Source organism: Ovis canadensis, chromosome 5 (genome assembly GCF_042477335.2).
Source record: "Ovis canadensis isolate MfBH-ARS-UI-01 breed Bighorn chromosome 5, ARS-UI_OviCan_v2, whole genome shotgun sequence".
NCBI lineage: Eukaryota > Metazoa > Chordata > Mammalia > Artiodactyla > Bovidae > Ovis > Ovis canadensis.
Genome location: NC_091249.1, coordinates 24,926,299 through 24,944,145, shown reverse-complemented (window position 1 = coordinate 24,944,145; position 17,847 = coordinate 24,926,299). Strand labels below are relative to the sequence as shown.

Below are 17,847 nucleotides of genomic sequence, written 5' to 3'. Positions count from 1 at the left end.
GCCTGTTTCTTTCTCTTCCTTACTTCTCAAGAGGGTGCCCGATCACACTAAGTGGTGAGTCAGCCCAATGCTCCCAGTCACCTCTGTCCTCGACCTCTGTACAGAATCTGTCACCTTTGGGGAGCTCCCTTGCAGCCCAGTGGTTAGGACTCCATGCTTCCACCGCAGGGGGCACGGGTTGGATCCCAGGTCAGGGCACTAATATCCCACATGACGCACGGTGTAGCAAAAAAAAAAAAAAAACACAAAAGAATCTGTTACCTTCGCCTACTTCCTCCTTGGCCGCAGGACACTACATTCTCCTGGTGGCCTTTCTCCTCCTCCTCCTCAGTCTTTTGAAATGCCTCTCAAACGCTCTCTTCCCCAGGCATAGCTTTGGTCACTACGTGTCGATGACCTTCCTCTCCAATCATCTCCTCGAGGGGGCCCTCAGGTGTCTCTGACTCCGTCTGCTCATCCTTCCTCCGTGGTTCCTCGGTCCCCACACTTGGTCCACCCCTGAGACCTGTCTGCCTCCTGAAGCTGCCTGTTTCCACCTGTTCCCCGGGGCCTCCGTCCTAATTCAAGCCGGTGGACAGCCAGCCACACGGGTCTCCCTGTTGGCCCTCTGCTTCCTCTCATGTCCTCGTTGCTGTGTGCTTGCCCTGGTGGACCTGCTGATCACCTCCCACTAAATCTGCTATATCATGATTTCAGACAATGGTTACACAACTTGTATGCGTATGTCAAAACTCAGAGAACCATGTAAAGGCAGAATTTTACTCTATGTAAATAATACCTCAATATATTTAACTAAAAATAGAAACCCAGACTTCCCTGGTGATCCAAAGATAAAGAATCTGCCTGCAAATGCAGGGGACACGAGTTCAGTCCCTGATCAGGGAGTATTCCACATGCTGCAGGGCAACTAAGCCCGTCTGCCGAAACCACTGAAGACCATGTGCCCTAGGACCCGGGCTCTGTAACAAGAGAAGTCACTGCAATGAGAAGCTCCAGCACTGCAGCTGGAGAGCAGCCCCCACTCACCACAGCTGCAGAAAGCCCACGCACAGCAATGGAGACCCAGCACAGCCATAAAAAATAAAATTTAAAAAAACCTTCCAAATCTTCCCACCCTATACTTATATCCAAACCCCTCATTGACCACCAAAGCCCTGCATGACCTCACCCCCTCCAGAAGCCTTCCCTGATTGCACCTCATCCTCCAGACTGGCTCCATACCTCCCCAACACTCCCTTATCCTTCTGGCTTTCAGCACTGAAAACTCTTCATTGCAGTTGGCTAGCTACGTGACTGTCTGCCCCACCTCACAGTGGCAGGCAGGTGCGTGCCACGTCATTTTGTTCTCCATGTCAGAAATGCAGTGATCATCAATACGTCCAGACAACAGTCTGAGACTCTCCTCTGAGTGCTCCAACATATAATGTTCAAAGGCGATAGGGTGGACTTCCCTGGTAGTACAGGGGCTAAGAATCCACTTTGCAATGCAAGAGACATGGGTTCGATCCCTGGAAGATTCCACATGCTATGGGGCAACTAAACCCACGTGCCACAACAAATGAGCTTGAGCTCCAGTAGCCCTTGAGCCACAGCTACTGAGACCACGTGCTGCAACTACTGAAGCCTGTGCACCTAGAGCCTGTACTCGGCAACAAGAGAAGCCACTGCAACGAGAGGCCCGCACACTGCCCACCACAAAGAGTAGCCCTGCTTGCCGCAGCTAGTGAAAGCCTGCGCGTAGCAATGAAGACACAGCGCAACCAAAAAATAAAAAATAAGAGTGATGAAAAAAAGAACAAGATAAAGCAAGGGGGTGGGATTTTAACGAGGGGCATCTGGGAAGGTCTCACTGAGGTCATGATATTTAAGTAGAGGCCTGAAGGAAATGAGGGCGGCAGCCTTGTGGGTACCTGGGGGAAGAGATTCCTGAGCAGAGGGAATGGCCAGTGCAAAGGTCCTGAGGAGGCTGGACAATACCCTGTGTGTTTGTGCAACAGTGAGGAGGCCCATGTGGCTGGAGCAGAGGGAATAAGGGAAGGAGGAGAGGAGGTGAGGCAGGGAGGGGACAAGAAAGCTATAGTGTGCAGGGCTGTGGGGATGACTTGGGCTTTTGGTATGAATGAAATGGGAGCGATGGGAAGTTTTGAGCAGAGAGGGGACTAAGGTGCTCACTGGTGCCGTTGGGCCATGGTAGGACAGACTGTGAGGCTGGAGCACCGGGAGAAGAAGGAGGTGGCAACTGCGTGGGTCCAGGGGAGAGATTACGGTGGGGTGGTCCTGGGTGGGAGCTCTGGAGAGGGTAGGATGCCTTTAGAAGAGACAGTAACTGAGCTTGTTTTAATGGATTGCATTTGTTAAGAAGGGTTTTGGCCGGAGCAGCTGGAAGAATGGAGCTGCCATTTCCGGAGACAGGGAACATGGCTGGAGAAGCCGGTTTGTGGTTGAGTGAACTAGCTCCCAGCCCAGGCCTCACATGGACCTGGAGAGTTGCTGCCCGGACTCCGGTGGGATGCGGAGGAAGGTGTGTTCACAGCCTGAGCCTTGCCTAGGCACACATCTGGGCACACACGGACACCGCCCAAGACCCCCACAGCCCGGCAGACCCAGTCATGGCCACAACCTTGCAGGGGGGGTCCTTGGGGACTGGGGCTCAGGGACTGATGGAGTCGAGAAGACCCTTCTGGTTGACACACCCACCAGGGCTACATCTGGGTCCCTGAGGCGACCCCCCCCCCCCAGGGGACAGGAGGTGACATGGGGTGGAAAATCTCTCAGGGAGAGGTTCAGGAAGGACCGCTGGCTGAGTCACAGCCGTGGGTCCCCTGTGAGTCAGCACTGGCAGGGGCCCCAGAACTAGGGTCTGGGGTGGGGCAGGCAGTTCCCACGCCAGAAGGAACCAGGCGGCTTGGGCACTGGGGCTTCCCCCTCTGCCCCTCCCATCCTGCAATGGGCTCCGAGGGATATTCAGAGGACTTTGGGTTAGGGGGTGGGACTAACCACTCGGCCAGGATCCAGGAGTCCTCTCTCCTGATCTGACCCAGCTCAGGAATGCCGAGGCTGCCCACCCAGTTTGTGTTGCAGCAAGAAGGAGCAGAGCTAGACCTTAAGAGGGACCCCGTGCCAGTAAGACACTGCTTGGGACATCGGTTCTAGAAGGCTTTATTTAAGAAAAGTTTGTTTCTGCCGGGGCCCCTGCATTTTGGCAGTAGCGATTCCAGCCTGGGGGGGAGTCGGGGGGGGGGGCGGTCTATGCAGCGTCCTCCGCGGCTAGGGCGAAGAGGGAATTGAGAGCCAGCGAGTTCCCGCAGCCGGAGGGCTCTGGAGTCTGCTGCCCCCTGCTGCTGGCTGTGGGAAGTTCAGCGGGCTGAGTGCTTCTTCAAAAGGATCCTGGGAGATGGGGAAAGACCTTGCACGGAATCCGAGCTCTGCAGCCTACAGACTGTGCCTCACTGGGCAAACAGCAGGCCCTCTCTGGTCCTCAGTTGCCCGTATGTAAAAATCACACTATTCACTTCATGGGCTTGCTGGGAAGAGTCTGCGATAACTGGGATTGAATGAAAATATTATTTCAATGCAACCTTTTTCCGTTAGAATGGGGAGGGTACATATGGGACATCCACAAAGCTGTCTCTACCTACTGAGGCCCAATTACTGTTTACTCACATTCTCGTCCTTCTCCTCCAGGGAATTAGTCCCTATTTGCAGGAAAGTCAGGTACAGAGTAGGGCTGAACCCCAAAGGCCTCTGGGGGACTCCCAAGGGAATATCCACCCTCCTGGGCCTGCTGGAGCTTGGCTTTCTGGTCTGAGACCCGAGGAAAGAAGGCAGGTGTGGGAAAAGGAGACTTATCAAGGAGAAACTGAGGCAGGACATTGAGGGGGCTGAAGGGGAGGGCCGTTGCCTGGTGGAGCAGGGCCCTGGCCCCACAAGGGTTAAGGCCTGTGTTTTGGGGAGGTGAGGGGCTCGAAGGTTTCCTTTACCCCATCTTAGACTGGAGCAGGGACGAAATACACAGAATGAGAAACTGGTCAGCTCAGTCCTGGCCCATGAAGTCCAGCTGGCACCACAGACTGCCCTGAGGTGACCTCTTTCTGCCAGTCGAGGAGGCCACGGCAGGCCAGCATTGTGTGTATTGATGGAAAGTATAAGAGGGGACCTGTGTGCAAATTCCTGGAGGGATCCTCCATCAGTGTACTGTTGCTGCTGTGTGTGCCCATGTACCTGGTGTGTGTGTGTAACCATGGGGGCTCCGTGTAAGCATCTCGGGGGAATCAGGGGAGCCCCACCCCATGCACAACTTCTGAGTCCATCTCCTGTATGTGACTTCTGTACCTGGCCTGTCTGTGTATTTACACTGGTTGGTCCCAGGTACACATGGCCCCAAGCATCCCTGTATTTTGTGCGTCTTTATGGATCCTGTGGGCTTCCCGGGTGGCACCAGTGGTGAAGAACTCGCCTGCCAATGCAGAGATAGAAGAGATGCAGGTGTGATCCCATGGTTGGGAAGATCCTCTGGAGGAGGGCACGGCAACCCACTCCAGTATTCTTGTCTGGAGAATCCCAAGGACAGAGGAGACTGGCAGGCTATGGTCCATAGGGTCACGCTTCAGACAGACACGACTGAAGCGACTCAGCACGCATGCATGGACCCTGTAACCCTAGGACCTGCCCGGGGAAGGGGGGACTTTGTGGGTATGTGTGTTGGTTCTGTGAATTCCTGTGTGGCAGGAATTGTGCATATATTTATGCCCAGTTTGTACAAGAGGGATTGTGCATATATTTGTTTCTCTGTGAACTTTGTGTGTCTGTGTGTACCCCTGAGATTGTGTACCTGACATGTCTTATGGGTGTATTTCTGTTCTGTGTATACATCCACGTGTGCTGAACTGTTGTGTGTCAGGGTGTTCCCATGGCTGTGCACTTGATGAGTGGGGAGGTGTGTGGGTTCTGTTTACACTGGTATGTCTGTGTACCTTGTGTGAGCCCCTGGGCGTGTGTATGTGTGTGTTTTGGGGCCATTCCTGCGAGTCTGTCTATTTCTGTGCCTATACTGTCTGCGTACGCCCCTGGGATTCTCTGTGTGCTCTACTTCAGTTCTGAAGACATTCTTCTTGCCCCTTGGATGTGGTGCGAGTCCTATCCTGCATGTCTCTGTGTGGCCCCAGGTGTCCCTACGTGTGTAGGGGGTTTTATGAACAAGGTGAGGCGGGTGCCCCTGCGTCCTACCATTTCCTCCGGTGGGTTTGTGTCTGGAAGTCCCTTGCACACCCTTCCCTGTGTTTGTGGTCCGCGTGCCTTTGTGCGCGTCCGCTCCCCGTGCGCCTTTGAGGTCTGCGTGCATCTGGGCTCCAGCGTGTGCCCGCTCGCGCCCCCGTGTCCCCGTGTCCCCTGCGCGGAGCCCGGGAGCTGCGTCCTGGAGTCCCGTGGGCATCCCCGCTTGCATCCTGGTGCGCCTGGCGGGAGGCCTCGGGGCGCACACGGCCGCGGCTGGACCCACCGCCCGGCAGGAGCGGGGAGGTGGGAGGGGGCGGTGGCGGCGGGGAGCGCGGGCACGTCACCGAGACAGACAGGCGGGCGAGCGGGTGGGAGGCGGCGGCCGCGGGTTCGAGCCGGCGCCGGAGCCCCGCGGTCCCCTCCCCCTGCCCGCGGCCTGGGGAGCCCCCGCCCAGCCCCGGAGCCGCCAAAATGCAATTTCCCGTGCCGGCGCCTCGCGGCTCGGGGGGCTTTTCCGGGCGGGTTTTGGACAGAAGAGGGGGAAACAAGGCGGCGGCCCCAAAACGAGGTGAGCGCGGGCGCCGGGCGGGCCCGGGGCGCGAGCGGGGCGGGGGCCGCCCGCGGGGAGGGGGCGCGGCGGGGCGGGGCGGCAGCGGGACCCGCCGCAGCCCCCTCACGCACCTGCTCGCGGCCGGGGGGCGGGCGCCCCGGCCTCTGCAGCCCGGCCCTCCATTGTTGCGGCGGCTGGGGAAGGGGGGCGGGGAGGCCCTGGCGGCTTCTCCGAGTCTCGCCCTCCCCGAGAGGGGCCCCCGGAGGACCAGCCGCCCCCCTCCACAGGGCACGGACCCGAAGTCCCAGGCCAGCCGGGGGCCGCCGGGGGAGGGCGGGCCGAGATGCCCCTGCGGGGCGGGGGCGCAGGCTGAGGGTCGGGGGGGCATGGGTGCCGGGCCTCCTGACACCTGACCGTAGGAGGCCCTGGGGCCGGGCGGCGGCCAGCTTTGTTCTTGGGGGAGCAGGGCTGATGGGGCCTCGGATATCCCGGACCGGGAGAGGCTCCGAGCCGGCGCGTGCGTTCGAGAAGGCGCTCCCGGCCAAGTTCACGGGCGTGCAGGCCTGTGCGGGCCCTGCGGAGACGGATCCCGGCGGGGGCTTCCCGCTCGGGCCTGGCTGCGGTGGCGGGCCAGGGGCGACAGCGGCGCCGCCTGCCGGAGCCCCGGGGCCCTCCGCAGCCACCCCCCCCACCCCCCCGCCGCTGCCGCCGCTTGTCATTACCGCCGGCTGCAGAGTATTTACCGGGGCCAAGGTTTGCTAACAGGAACACGCCCTCAAAAAGTGGCCGTAAAAAGGAAAAATTGGCCGGGAATCCCACTGCTGGGGAACCCTTTTAAAGCGACAAGGCGCCTTTCACAGGGACCTCGCCCTGGAGGACATGCATTGGGGGCGGGGGGAGGGGATGGAGAAGACCCCTCATTGGCTAATGGGATCTGAAATGTACCCCGCATCCCACTACATTTCAGTTCCATCTCCTTTCCCACCGATTCTCCACCTCCCTGGACTGCTCACAGATACACTTACAGAGTCACAATCAGATGAAGACCCCAAATCTACACCCTATACTCCCGCATAAATCATCCCCATTGTTACTCACATCACCTGCCAGAACGCTGGTGCACACACACAGTCACCCATCATAACACTGCCACGTGGGCACACATCACCCACAATGACAGGAACACTCAGGGCGGACACCTGGGAAAACGTTGCCACAGAGGAATGAAGCTGCCACCGACCGTGGTAGACATATCCTTGCACATAACACTGACACACACACATAGCTTTCTATTGCACACACAGACACTCCTATGCTCACTGTCCCATGGGCACCCACAGGCTGTCATCAGAGTAATCTGACAACCGAAGCTAGGTAAATGCCCCGACACAGGGACAGGGGGACACCATTATCCTCAAGTACTTGGGCATGCACACATAGGTCTCCGTGTGCCTGCCCAGGCAAGGACACAGCCAGTCACCCAGGCAAACTCCCACACACACACAGAAGGTAAAGGCCTGCACAGATGATGGACATTTTGACATCAGGTTACAGTAATCTTAATCTACACACATACAGTTAAATTGACCCTCCTAGACAACCGTTGTAACAGTCTCCCACAGACAGATATGAACAGTCCAATAGTACCTACACCCATAGTCACCCACACTGACACCTGATTATACCCTTAGACACCCCTGGGACTTCCCTGGTGCTCCTGCGGCTAAGAACCCATGCTTCCAATGCAGGGGGACCTGGGTTCAATCCCGGGTCAGGGAGATAGATCCCACATGCTGAAACGAAAGATCCCTCAACAAAGACTGAAAATCCCACATGTCACAACTAAGATCCGGCGCAGCCAAAAAACAAACCACTGACCCACAGACACAGTAACACGTTTGCAGTGAAAATGACATACAGGAAAAGGACATAGAGACATGTAGAAATCCAGTCACCTGAATGCCCACAAATCCAGCACTTGTTTATTGAGCATCTGTTATGTACCAGGGATTGTTCTCTACTGGGGTTATAAGAGATGAAGAGCCCTATCCTCCTGGAGCTGAATTTTTAGTGAGGAGGGGTCGGGGGGCACCATCATCAGATGACACAGACCACAGCCACCTACAATGACATTGACAGACACCCATGTACACCAGCTCACACATCGACCTGCAGTTACCCACAATCACACTGACATCCACACACAAACAAGCCCATGGGAGTGCCAACACACACCACTGGCGTAGAGACAGCCAGCCACCCATGATGGCACATGCCTGCCTGAACTAACGGACACCCACAGACCCCCTAAAATAGCCCGCCAAAGTAGCTTTTGGACCCTCAAGCCCATCACAGCCCCCAAGTAACAGGCCCACAGGCAGTTGCTGCCTACATTTTTGCAGATGGGGCCCATCCTGACCCAGACCCAGGGTCACTCTGCACTACAAGCCTTGGTAGAAGTGCCTGAATTTCTCATTAGCCTGTCCCAGGCCCCTCCACGGCCCCCAACCCCAACTCCAGGGAGGCTTCTCGCCTCCCCCCAGCCCTGGCCCCACATCTGGTGGGCTTGAGAAGGAAACTCAGGTTCCTGGCTAAACTAGCTGCCCTCAGGGTCCTGAGCAGGACAGACAAGCCTCTTGTTTGAGGACGTGGAGTCAAAAGCCTGAGCAGCCAGCAAGTGGAGAGGAAGCCTGGGGAGGGCGGGGTGGCAACCTGAGAGGCCGTGTAGGTAGGTATCATGGAAATGAGGGGCCCCCTGCCTGCCAGTCTAGACAGCCTGGGCCATCCACCAGACCCCACATGGGGACTCCTGTGCTCACTGCCACTGCACATTCCATAATGGGCTCTTTGTCTGCCAGGCTCTGAGTACCTCCTCCTCCGCGTGTTTCCCGCCCCCAGGTCCTGTGCACACACACACAAGGGCACAGACACAGGGACATATGTACACTGGGGCACAGGAGGGACACACAAGCCACTAGATACCCCTGGAAGCCCTGCATCTCTAACCCTGTGCTCCTCCCTGCTCCCACCTCCACACCAGCACCTTGTTCTCCAACTTGACAGCAGAGCTGCCTCCACCCATTGCCTGCCCATCTGGCTCCACTGGGACCTCTCACCTCCAACCCCTGACCCCCAGGCCCCATGCCAGCTGCTCTGCCTTCCTGAGCTTAGGATGAGGGTTGGGGTGGGGATAGGCTCTGGGTCAGCCTGGCTGCTGAAAGGCTGCCCCCCACCCAGTCATTCCCAGCCCAGACAGGCCCTCCCAGCTGCGGTGTGGGGTCCCAGGGATAAGGAGAAAGAGGCAGGGCCCCTGGGTTGGGGGTGGGAGGAGACGGCTCCCTGCCTCCCACCCTGCTGGGCTTCAAAGTCAGACTGGAGGCCCCTTCAGCCCTGGAGAAGGCCTCAGGACACTTGGCGGGAGGAACACTCAGCCGCCTGCTGAAAGGCCCCAGGTGCAGACAGAGAGAAGGAGACAAACCCAAGGCCGCCTTTCACCAAAGGGCAGCTCCAGACGTGGAGGGGACAGGCGGATGGACATAGGGGAGATCAGGTGGCAAGGGCCAGACACAGGTGACCCCAGACAGCCAGGGATGGGTGCACACAGCAGGGCTGGGGACCCAGACTGATACCAGCCTGCGAGGGGCACAGTCAGACCCAGACAGGAGGACTCAGACAGCAAAGGCGGAAGCCTATACCCACCAGGACAGACGAAGGGAGACAGTCAGACCCCAGGTTATGTCTGGACAGCCCCTCCCCCATAGGGTGGGGCTGGGGGCTGCGGGCCTGGGGCACCTCTCTTTGATCCCAAGGCCCATCCTCTGGCCCCAGCCCTGCCTTCCTGAGTTGGGGAGACCCTTACTAGGACCTACCTGAAGTAGGTCAAAGTCACAGCCCTCAGGGAAAGGAGCAGCGGGGTCCGGGGAGGCCCCCTCTCCCACCCCCAGCGCACTGTGGCCACAGTGCCTCTCCGTGACCTGGCATTCTAACCTCTTGGTCGTTAAGAACCGCTGAGAGAGTTCTGGTCCAAACTCTCAGAACCTCACCTTCCTCATTGATAAAACCTCCCCTTCCTCATTGATAAAACCTCCCCTCCCTCATTGTATCCTACTAACAGGGTGATTATGTAAAGCATCATTATCAGAATTACTGTCCTTGTTATTACCCTGGCCTCCTAACCTACCCTCCTCTCCCAGCGTTCTGCTTGTTAGGACCACTGTCCTCCCTGCAGGTGATCGCCTCTCCCAACACGCGCCCTGAGAAAGGCCTGGATACCCTGTGCCTGAATGGGGGAGGGCTCTGCAGGGCGGGTGGATGGTCCTTGGGAGAGGAGGCTCCGTGCGGAGCTCCAAACGGGTGGGAACCGGACTGGTCCCGGGTGGGCGAGAGGGCGGGCTCTGGGGAACGCGATCCAGGTGGGGGGCGGGCCTTACGGGAGTCGGGCTCCGAGGGGGTCCCCGGCGGACCTTCGCGGAGTTGAGATCCCTGGGCACGACCTTGGGGACGCGTAGGGACGCGGTCTCTGGGGGTCTGGGAAGGATGATTTGAGAGGCCCTAGAGGGCGGGGGCTCCCGGAGACAGCTGTAGCTGGGAGGCCAGCGGGGGTGGGCTCAGAGGGCGAGGCCCCGGGGAGGGCCTTAGAGAAGCTGGGTGGGTTCTTGGAGGACCGGCTTAGGAGGCGTGTTTTATGGAGATTGATTTTGGGTGTGGGCTACATGGGAGTCTATCTGGGCGGGCTCTAGAGGGAGGGTCCTAGGGATGTGGCATTTGTGGGTGGGCTCCGAGGGGGCGGGCCTTGGGGGTGGGGCTGGAGTCGGTGGCTGGCGAGGGGCAGGTCTCTGGAGGCTGGCTCTAGGTGGGGATCTCGAGGGTGGGGCTCCGAGCGCCGCGCTGCCTCTGGCCGCCTCCGCGGAAGGTCATTTTTGGGTTCACTCAAGCTCAGCACACCTGGGGGCTCTGGTTTGCCTAAAGTGTTACGACAAGCGGTTCATCCTTTGGGGCTCGATACTGCCCTCAGTGAAATGGAAGGGGACTGGAAATTTGAAGTCCAGGCCGTTCTCTGGCGAGGGGGTGGGTCCCAGACCTCCCAGACCCAGGGAGGTGGGGAGCAGCCTCCCCTGAGACTGCGCGTGGGGGCACCCTAGGGGGTGGGCGGCTAACTCTACTGCGGTCCCTGGAGGGAGGGACTGGGGACCGGGTTTGAGGGTGAAGAAATGGGGAAGGGCAGTAACGGGGCAACCCTCGCGTGGTTATGCGCTTGGGCCCGGGTCTGATCCCGACAAGGGCCTGTTTGGAAGCCCGGGACCCTCTGCGATCCTCTAGCTTCGCCCTTGTCCAACCGGCAGTTGGATCCACAGGCGGGCTGGGCAGCGGCCCCACCTCGGGGCTCGAATTTGCAAAGTGCAGACTCTGACGACCCACCCCCCCCCACCACCGTGGGTTGTTGTGATTATAAACCATTGTGTCGGGAACACGGTGAAGCTCACTGAAGGTATTACATTGTATTAAAATGACTTGTTTATCTCTCCGTTGCATCCATGCCCCCGGGGCCAGAACCACTTGGCCTCCAGACCTCTTGGGGCCACTCCGAATCCCTCCCCTGCCTCTCGCTAAGGGTGCCCTCTGGCCTGTTTCCCAAACTGACAATTGGAAGAAATATGCACCTTTGAGGGCCCTTTTGAGAATGCTTTGACTAAATGGGTTAGAAGCCCAGCACCCACTGCTGCTATATTTGCATAGCAAGGGTGACAGAAGTATCTGCTGTTACTAGTACTTAGATTTATCTCCTTTTTCGGTGTCCTGGAGCAGGGAGTTCGCTCCTGCTGTTTTCTAACTTAATAGATTCTCTAAGTCTCTCATTGCCTTCCCCTCTCCTCCCTCACCCTATCCGGTTCCTTGACCCCCTCAACCTCCACTCCCCACCCCCAAGGAGTTGCCAAGGGTTTGGGGGAACATTCAACCTGTCGGTGAGTTTGGGCAGCTCAGGCAAACCATCGACCGTTGAGTGGACCCCGAGGCCTGGAACTGCCGTCCACCCACCCATCACGACCCCCAACTTTCAGATCTGGGGCAGGGGCAGGGGATCCCGAATACATCCCCTCCCTTAGGCCACAGCGAAGGTCACAATCAACATTCATTGTTGTCGGTGGGTTGTGACGGAGACCAGACCCACCGAGGGATGAATGTCACTGTGGCTGGGCCAGACACAGCCTCGGGGGAATGGGATGGAGGATACAACCCACCCCGGACTCCCCTCCTCCCGCCCCCCTCCAAACTGCTCAGCCAGAACCTGACCCTGACCCTGGCCTCTCACCCCTCGAGGAGGGCTGGTGTCTGGAATCCTTACAGACACAGGCTGGATTTGGGGGACTCAGTCCTGGAGGGCTGTGAACAGGAATTACAAGTTTAGGACTGGGCAGCTGAAAAACCTTTCTGAAAGGGATTAGGGGTCCCTGCTTCCAGAAGGCTCAGTGAAGCTTTCTTGAATGAATGAATGAATGAATGAATGAGTGAATGACTGAGGTGCATAGGTGGCACATCACCTCTTCTCTGAGTTCCAGTCTTGGGCCCTGCTTTCTCACCCCCCTTACCTGGTACCTGCAGACCCCTCCTTTACCTTCAGTCGCCCACCTAGCCCCTGATGCCTGTTGATCACCTGCCAGTCTGTGTCCCACCTGGGTGACTCAGGGGCACACTGCATCCTCCTGAGATGGAGCACAGGTCTCATTTGAGAGGGCGATCAAGGTGCTGGCGAATGCTAGGGGTCTCCCCTCTGGCCCGTTAGCCCCACCTGCGCCTGTGCTCTCTTCTTCCCCATAATTCTCAGTCTCAAACCCTTTTCCACCCCAGGACCAGGAGAGACTGACCCCACAACACCTAAGGCTCCTGTAACTGGTGGGGGAGGCAGGCTTTGTGTTTGTCTTTGTGAATAACCTCAGGGCAGATGGCTTCAAACCCCAGTTTGTTCATCAGTTAAAAGGAGGTTCCACTGACAAGGGGTGTGAAAGCTCCCTGAGGGTGACCAGAGCTACGGGCCTTGGTCCTGTCCCCCCCAACCCCATAAGTCAGGCCCATCCTCCTTCCAAAGACAGCTGGAACATCAGCAGCTCCCCCTCCCCCTCCCCCGGTCCAGGAGAAGGAAGAAAGAAGTTACTAAGTTACTGGCTACAGCAATGCTAGTCTTTGGGGTGGGGCTTCCAATGCCCCCACCTGCATCACTCTGGTTCTCTAGGAGGCTTAGACAAGGGTAGCCCTCTCAATGCCCTCTGGGTGGGGTGTGTGGCTGCTTATTGCTGGTGCCCCCTGCAGCCTGTGTCTTGTCACGCCCCCTCACCCCTGGCCTACCCAGAGGCCATGCAGCCCCGTGGCAGGTGCATTTCTGGGGGAGCTGCAGCAAGCCCCCTGTGATGATAGGGAACCTCCTACAGCCTGCTCCTCCCTCTTCACACCCCCTTGGAGTATAAGGAGGGAACTGACAGCCCAGACTCCTCTGCTCCAGAGAGGGAAGGGAAGGGAGAGGAGGCAGGGGTAGAGAGACCAGCTTGGAGGCGGCTGGGTTTCTCCTCTCTTCTGCCCCTCCGCCTGGCACACGGGGCCAAGCCATGGGGACCTTCAACCTGTGGACAGACTACTTGGGTTTGGCACGCCTGGTGGGGGCTCAGCGTGAGGAGGACGAGCCGGAGACCAGGCTGGACCGCCAGCCAGAAGCAGTGCCAGAACCGGGGGGTCAGCGACCCAGCCCTGAATCCTCACCAGCTCCCGAACGCCTGTGCTCTTTCTGCAAACACAACGGCGAGTCCCGGGCCATCTACCAGTCCCACGTGCTCAAGGATGAAGCAGGCCGGGTGCTGTGCCCCATCCTCCGCGACTACGTGTGCCCCCAGTGCGGGGCCACCCGCGAGCGCGCCCACACCCGCCGCTTCTGCCCGCTCACCGGCCAGGGCTACACCTCGGTCTACAGCTACACCACCCGGAACTCGGCTGGCAAGAAGCTGGTCCGCTCGGACAAGGCGAGGACGCAGGACACTGGACACGGATCGCGCCGAGGAGGAGGCGGCGGAGGAGGTGCCTGTGCAGGTGGCTGGGGGGACTCGCTGCACAGGGGGTTCTGCCCTGGGCTGACTTAGAGCCTCTGAGAAGTGGGTTAACCCCTGGGCTGACCCACTTCAGAGGGTTGGGTGGGGGACAGAATCCATACATAATAGAAAGCTTAGAACTGTGTTCTAGAACTGTTGCCCCAGTGGGTAAGCTAGGGCTGGGGTTCCCTGTGTGGCCTTGGGCAAGACACTCTCCTTCTCTGGGCCCATAGAGGGAATGTTTTTTTCAGGTGCAGGGTGATCTTAGCAGGGAGGCCGTGGTGACTAGTGATGGGGTCTGGCAACAGGTACAGCAGGGGCTGCAATCTTGTGCGGAATGTAGGCGCCATGTGACCCAGAGGGAAACAACCTCACTTGTCCACTCATTCGCAGGTGGTTTGTGAGGCTTGTCCTGTGCCAAGCACTGGCTGGGCTCGGCCCTCAGTGGTAGATAGGAGAGTTATAACAGAAACGGGAGTCTAAAGGGAGCACCCGAGCTAGACAAAGCAGTCCAGGAGGGCTTCCTGGAGGAAGGGACTCCTGGAAATCTCATTCAGTTTGGTGAAGTGCTGAAGGCAGTCTGGAAACTGGGGCTCATTAGGGAACTTGGTCAAATTCTGTGCGTCTGGGATGGGAGTATGCATGCACGTAGGGTGGAGGGGAAGGTGTCAGAAATTTCGGGGAAGGGCTCCTTGCTGATCGCCTTGAAGAGTTTGGACTTGGGTACTAGGGAGCTGAGAAAGAGACAAGAGCAGGTCTGTGTGTTAGACTGTGCCTGTGTTAGACCGTGGCTAATGGGTTGTGCTGTGGGAGTGGATTCGAGGGGGTTGAAAGAAGTTGGTCCTCCAGGCAGAGGTATCCGAGTTGGCGTCAGTTTGGAAGGAAAGAACCATGAGTTTGCTGTGTGGGGATCACCCCTGGAAGGGTGGCTGGAGGCTCCCTAAGGTCTGCACAGCCACAGAGCGTTCCCTCCATCTTGCTCATCAAATTCGGATTCCAGTTATGCAGGTCTGCGTGAGGCCAGAGCATCTGTACTTCTAACTAGATCCCCTTGACCTCCGTAGCCGGCAGGGTGTGAGTAGCTAGGCTTCCATATCAGCAGTTACTACTACAGACTCGAAAGACCTCCGCTTCTGCAGGTTCTTAAGAGAGAAATCCGTTTTAGCAACCTTGGGGAAGTCAGCCAACAGAGGGACCGGTTTGACCGGGCGGTACCCCAGTACTGCCCCTCTCATCAGACTGGGGGCCCCTCGGAAAGTCACCAGAAGGGAGGACCTCTTCCCATCCCGGCGGCTGTGCGGGGAACACATGTTAGAAAGGTTGTGAGACTGCCCGCGGGACAGGATAGTATTCCTGCGAGGTCTGACAGGGTACAACTGGGAGAGGGAGGAAGCGGAAGGGACACAGAGACGATGGTCTCAGAATCTTCCTTTTTCCCCTTAAGCCCGAGGGAACAGGAAAACTTGATTCCGTGGGGGTGGAATGGGGTCGGGGAGCCCTCACTACGGTATTGGCACGGAAAGGCTGCCTGAGGCTGTCCTCCCAGGAAACTTTCTGAGTGTAACAAATCCGGGGTTCCCGGAGCCCTGCGGCCTCGAGGGGGCAGCACGGCAGGACGGAGTTGGGAGTTTCTGTTGCTTTGTGTCTGGCTCTGGGTCCCACCTGGGACTGCCCGGGGCTGGGAATAGCACAGGGGTGCTAGTCCAGAAGGTGCCTGCAGGTGGCGCCAGAGCACCGGCAGCTCCGCAGGTTGAGTCGGAACTTCCGGATCATCGAATCATCCCTATTACTAAATGCTTTTCTCCTCCCCCCCCAACTCTGCTTTTAAAATCTAGGTTCCAAAGGTGCCAGGAAGTCTTCTGGAACTCCTCCCTCTTCCTGCTGCCCCTCTACTTCTGCCTAAGGAGACTGGCGCGGGCAGGATGACGCCTTCACCTGGGGATGGGGACCCAGCCGGGGTTTCAGGGAAGACCCACCCTCCGAGGATCCGCCCCTAGGCGGTGCCTTCAGCCCGGGGACTTGGCAAAGGAGCCGGGTCTGGGACCACCGCCCAAAGCGCGCCCGACCCCGTCACTGAAGGGGGTGGTCCTCAGGCACCCCTGCCCTTCTTCCCCAGCGCTGGGCACCCAGTCAGCGCTCAATAAATGTTTATGAATGGATCAGCGTCATACGAAGCCCGGTCTTGGGACAAGGTATCGTGAACTGCGCCGCTGGGGCTGTCGCGTCCCTCAGCCTCCACATCTTACTCTAATCTCCGGTTTCCCCAACTGCTGTTTGGATTTCTTTTCGCCCTGGGGAGCTGGGCTGAGGTGCTTTGGTCCGAGAAATGGCAGCTGTGGGGTTCTGGGGGGTCGCCCCAGCCGGGCACTTCTGAGCAGACACTTGCAGTGGAGTTAGTGCCATGGATCTCGTTCCTGTGACTTCTGTGTTTGCAAACTTTTCTGGCCACCTCTTGCATATTGATATGTCCACACTGGAGGTGGGGGCCTGATTTGAGGGGGCAATGGAGAAACAATTAAGAGGTCCCCCCATCGTTGTCTTCACCTCAGAAACCCTCAGTGAATGTTTATGTTACCGTCAATGCCCCAGAAACTGGGGACCAGAGTCACATGCCAGGCCCTTCAGAGCAAGGGAAGGACTTCTGGGTTGGGGCAGGGTGAGGGATGGGGGTCATAAGGAATGGGAATATGTCCTGGTCGGCTGTGCCAGACAATGCCTTGGGCAAGGGGCACTGTGGAGGCTGTACGTGTTCAGGAGTGGGAGGGGACGGAGGTCCATCCCCACCCAGGGAGTGTGATCTGGTTCTCCTGGGGGGTTTGGCTTGGGGGGATCCCCACCCCGTGTCTGCCTCCTCCACGCCAAGATCTGTTCCACCAGCCTCGAGGGGGCAGCAGGTGAGAAGTGCCAGTCCACATTCCTTCCCCAATCTGAGGGATGGCCTGAGCCTGGTCTCCACCCCCAGCCTACAGGTCTCCTAGGGTTGAGTCAGGGCAGAATTTGGACTTCCCAGAATTTGCCCTTGGCTTTGCCACTTGATCCAGGACGAGGCCACCTGAGGAGGGCTGCGGTGAGCCAGGCATCAGAGAACGCCCTTGAAGACAGCCTACTCCCCAGGCTTGGAGAGAAAAGGGAAGGAGGAGAAAGAAGGCATGAAGGAGGCCTCCTGAGCAGTGCCAAGGGTTTCACCATGGAGTCAGGGGACACAGTACCCCAGCCACTCTCAGCTACCTACAAATGCTAATTGTATAAGCCAGAGCCACTGGGGCTTGAGACCCAGGGAACGGGGTGACGGCACATTTGGTGGGTTCAAGGAAGGGGCTGTCCATTCTGCAGGGTGAAAAGGCTGGGGGACTCTGAGCCACCTGAATGGGATGCCCCAGGTATAAGAAGGTGGCGGCAGGAGGGCCCTCCCTGCCTTGGCCCTAGGAATTAGGGTGCAGGACCCACCGGCAGAGCAACAAATTAGTCTTGGTCTGGTCCACCTAGTGGTGACCTATTTAACAGAAGCAATGTCTTCTGCAAAACGGGTTCGACAGCAGCAGTTGGGACTGCTAGTGGCAATGTGACCTCACTGGGGCTGTGGTGAGGCTTGGTGGGGCAGGGTGTGCACGGCTTGCCCTCAGCACCCTCCAGGCATTAGCTGTGTATACATCAGTAATAATTCCCACCCAGGGTTGCCTCCTAGACCAGGGCTTCTCGTCAGCTTGTCCCCCAGAGGAGAGGCAAGGCCGACTCAGCACTGAACTCCAGCTTGGACAGTCCAGATGTCTCAGTGGGCTGATTGGTCCACAGATACTTGCGTGCTGGAATTTGTACACATGCACATCTCTGCACGTATCCACCTGCTCCAGGAGAGTCTGACATGTGCTAACGCGTGGGGACCCCTGGACTCCATCTGGGAGTGGGGGCCCCCGGCAGTACACCAACTTGTCTTCGCAAGGAACATGAGAAGCAGAAGGAGAAAGAGGTGGTTAAGGAGGTTTGTGGGCAGGCCATCAAGGAACTGAAAAC

At 58.2% G+C, this 17,847-nt stretch overlaps 1 protein-coding gene across 3 annotated transcripts; it reads left to right on the top strand.

Annotated features, from left to right (window-relative positions):
* The first annotated feature begins 5,613 nt into the window (after positions 1-5,613).
* Positions 5,614-15,995, top strand: NANOS3 (nanos C2HC-type zinc finger 3). 3 transcript variants are annotated; one of them, XM_069589217.1, is made up of 3 exons: positions 5,614-5,782; positions 13,517-13,837; positions 15,672-15,995. In XM_069589217.1, the coding sequence occupies exons 1-3, from the start codon at positions 5,686-5,688 to the stop codon at positions 15,737-15,739; spliced, it is 486 nt and encodes a 161-aa protein (XP_069445318.1). In that variant the 5' UTR covers positions 5,614-5,685; the 3' UTR covers positions 15,740-15,995. The 3 variants fall into 3 exon arrangements, with proteins under 3 accessions (XP_069445318.1, XP_069445316.1, XP_069445315.1); XM_069589215.1 differs by lacking the exon at positions 5,614-5,782 and having other exon boundaries at positions 11,547-13,825; XM_069589214.1 differs by lacking the exon at positions 5,614-5,782 and having other exon boundaries at positions 11,547-13,837.
* The last annotated feature ends 1,852 nt before the right edge of the window (positions 15,996-17,847 follow it).